The 3,318-nt window shown below is 43.3% G+C and overlaps 1 protein-coding gene across 1 annotated transcript; it reads right to left on the bottom strand.

Moving 5' to 3' along the window:
* Window positions 1-789: 789 nt before the first annotated feature.
* Window positions 790-3,029, bottom strand: LOC103717754 (homeobox-leucine zipper protein ATHB-13-like). Its single transcript, XM_008806248.4, has 3 exons — window positions 2,689-3,029; window positions 2,235-2,611; window positions 790-1,504 (listed from the first exon to the last, which is right to left on the bottom strand). The coding sequence occupies exons 1-3, from the start codon at window positions 2,825-2,827 to the stop codon at window positions 1,166-1,168; spliced, it is 855 nt and encodes a 284-aa protein (XP_008804470.1). The 5' UTR covers window positions 2,828-3,029; the 3' UTR covers window positions 790-1,165.
* Between the last annotated feature and the right edge of the window lie 289 nt (window positions 3,030-3,318).

Raw genomic sequence — 3,318 nt, forward strand, 5'->3', positions numbered from 1 at the left:
GTTTTCAAAGGTGGCAGCTATTACTTTTGCTTTCCGATTACATATGATTGATACAGAGCCAACTCGAGGGTTAAATAAGAAAGATAACAAGAGAATTGTAGTAACCTACGATATTTTAAAGGTGTTAAATGTTAAACCATATAAAAGAAAGGCGATATTTAGGGTGGTGTCAAGTTCTTACTAAAAAATAGAAGAAGAATAAGAATGAAAAAGAAAGTGGTGTCAAGTTAAGAATGTGAATAGAGATTGGGAATGAATCAATGGATAGATGGAGGTAGCATATGCTTGGTCCTCTCAACAACCCAGAGGGTTGTAAGGTAGTGGGTGGCAGTGGGTCACATGCCTCCCTCTTATCTTGGATGCAAGGCATTTGCGAGGCCAAAGAGAGGCCCCGTGTCAGCAGGATGCTACCACCAAAACCACAAAGACAGGGCCCTCCCAAGCACCTTGTTTTCTTCCCCTTGGCCCTTGGGTACCAGTAGCTATATGCCTTCTCTTTACTTCATTGTCCACTTCCTTGATTCCCCTCCCCACACACACTCTCTCCTCTTTCCTCTCTCTCTGTCATTTTCTGATCTTTTTTAGAGCTTTATCTGATTTAAAAGAAAAAACTCTCTTCTCCAAGAGAGAGTTCAGAAGTTCGAGTTTAGAAGCAGGGGTCTAGAAAGAGGAACACTAGCTCTCATAAGCAACCAGAATTGCTGCTAGTGTTATTCTTTCCCACTTTCGTATAAGCCAAGTAGAAGCAGTCTTGCTTCTGCTTTTCAGCTTTTATAGTAGATACAGCGCTGAATTTTAAATCCATCACACTTTCTTCAAACAGTTGAACGAAAGGAGTACAATGGTATACGGAGAAAAATCGCCATTATTTCATGGTCCATGGAGGAGCCATAGACCATCACTAAAACCTATATGAACTAAGTTCCATCTCATAACAACAGATGAACTAGCTTAAAAAAAACTACAAACATTAAGAACTTCTTATTCCCTTAGCACCTTCTTCATGGTTTAATTCGATTCGCCAGCTTCATTCTTCCAACACCAAGAGCAAAGGCAAATGTTAATCTCATCATCGTAAGCAGCCGGAAAATTTGTCGTGCATGGGAGAACAATGATAATCATGCAGTGCTTAATGGACGACCAGAAGAAGAGTAGCTGAAATGTATCAGCGGAAATTGTGCTGCTCTGACCATGACCAGAAGGCAGTTTGATCTTCTATGCTGCAGAACATGTTAAAGTTCTCCTCTTGGATGCCGTGCTCGATCTTGGGGCATTGGGCCTCTGCTTTGGAGGAGCCATGGAGGAGTTGGGCAACACTTGGGGATCTATATGATGGGAAAAAAGGCCTGCTTTGGTGGGGATTTGAAGGGCTATCGGTGGCTTGTGTTCTTGAGATATCTAAGTTGACGTCAGAGCTGTTCTCACTCCTGTTGCTGCAAGATCCCTCGGTTTCTTTATTGAGGTTGATGGGCTCAGTCGTTTCTCTGCCTTTAAGTGCCAAAATCTGCACAATTTTATTGGCTCCGTCAATTTGAAAAGAAGAGAACATCATTGAAGACATATAGCATTTCTTGAGAGCCAACCGATAGAAGGACGATTCATTTCAATTATTTCTTATAGGTAAAAAGAAAACTGATAATCTCTATAAAAGTAGGACCATCCTATCTATTGATCCCAGTCAAAAACAAAGGAAATATAATGGGGTTTCGAAGAAGCATAGTCCATTCACCAAGTGGGCAGCAATTGATTACCAGGAGTGGCATTAAGAAGTCGAAAGAAAAGCATCAAAAGCTTAGTTCGACCAATTTAGAGAGAAGAAAAGATTACAAGCAGCACACATTATTGAATGGAAGGAAACCAATATAAGGATGTTGAATTATGATACAATTCAATTGAGTGATTACCTAAGGATAACCATATTTGTTGATCAGAATCAAGATTTAGAACAGCAATGGAGCTTCTTCTTAAGTATTACAATCCATTCATTCAAGTGGGTACCAATTGACTACCAAAAGTAACATTAAAATATTTAAAGAAAAGCAGCATAAATACCCAGTCATTCTCAATAGGCGCAAAAATCATTCCAACAGCCCAATAATTCGCATCATATCTCTCTCAACTAGATAGCTGGTTTAAGCCAGCGAGTAGTAGCAGAAAGAGAGAGAGAGAGAGAGAGAGAGAAGCCAATTGCCTCAACATATTGTGAGTTCTATGCCAAAGTTTTCAAACAGTACCTCAGCGTGAAGCTTCTCGTTCTGGGCTTGGAGGGCGTCATTCTCAGCTTTGATACCCTCAAACTGCCTCTTGAGGGCATCATAGTCCTTCTCCAATTGCTTGGTCTTCCACCTGGCCCTCCTGTTCTGGAACCATATGGCAATCTGCCTTGGCTGCAGCCCGAGAGCCCTGGCCAATTGCATCTTCCTCTCTGGCTCGAGCTTGTTCCCCATCTCAAAATTCCTCTCCAGCGTCCTTACCTGCTCCAAGTTCAGCCTCCTCTTTTTCTCCCCCACATGCGAGCAATCATCGGAGAGGTCATCCTCCGCATTCATCTCCTCACAGGCCTCGATGCCGGAGAACGACATGGACCTCTTCCCCAGCATTGTGGCCACACCTGCACCAAGGCACCAATTTGAGAAAGCCTGAACCTAAGATCTTGGTGATTCCTATTGTGCCAAATTCTCTTCTCACCTCTGAAGTCCTGTGGATTAGTGGGGAGCAGGGGCCCAAGAGAAGCTGGGGGCTGGTGGCCCTCTTCATGGGGTAACAAGAAGTTTGGAGGGAAGAAGGAGGAAGGCAGTCCATTGCAAGTCACTTGGTTGTGAAACATTGGTGGTCACAAGTCCAGAAGGATGGCCTTGCTGAGATCTAGTGCTGACATGGGTGAAAGGGAAAGGAGATGGCTTAATGAGAGCGAGTGGATGGAAACAAGGGAGGAAGAACAGAGCGTTGAGGCTGAGTGAGAGCAGAGATGATGGACATATATCATGGAAACTTGGAAAAGAGAGGAGGAAAACATGCATAAGAATTAGAGAAGACACGAAAAAATGTATGCGTACTCCGAATAAAGACATGGTATCAAGTCCAAATTACAGCTATTAAAAAAAAAGAAAAAAAAAAAACAGGGGACATCAAAGCTGGGGTTCCCATGGGGATCGGGACGGCGAAGATGGCGTCAGCAATCGCCAACTGGTTCGAGAATCCGAGGGCTGTGGATTCAGTGGCTGCAGTAATCATATGATTGCCTCGTCGTGATGTGATATTATCTTGCACCACAGTCAAAAGGCAGTGGATTCTTCCTGCGAAGAACAGGGGTGGGAT

Source organism: Phoenix dactylifera, chromosome 15 (assembly GCF_009389715.1).
Source record: "Phoenix dactylifera cultivar Barhee BC4 chromosome 15, palm_55x_up_171113_PBpolish2nd_filt_p, whole genome shotgun sequence".
NCBI lineage: Eukaryota > Viridiplantae > Streptophyta > Magnoliopsida > Arecales > Arecaceae > Phoenix > Phoenix dactylifera.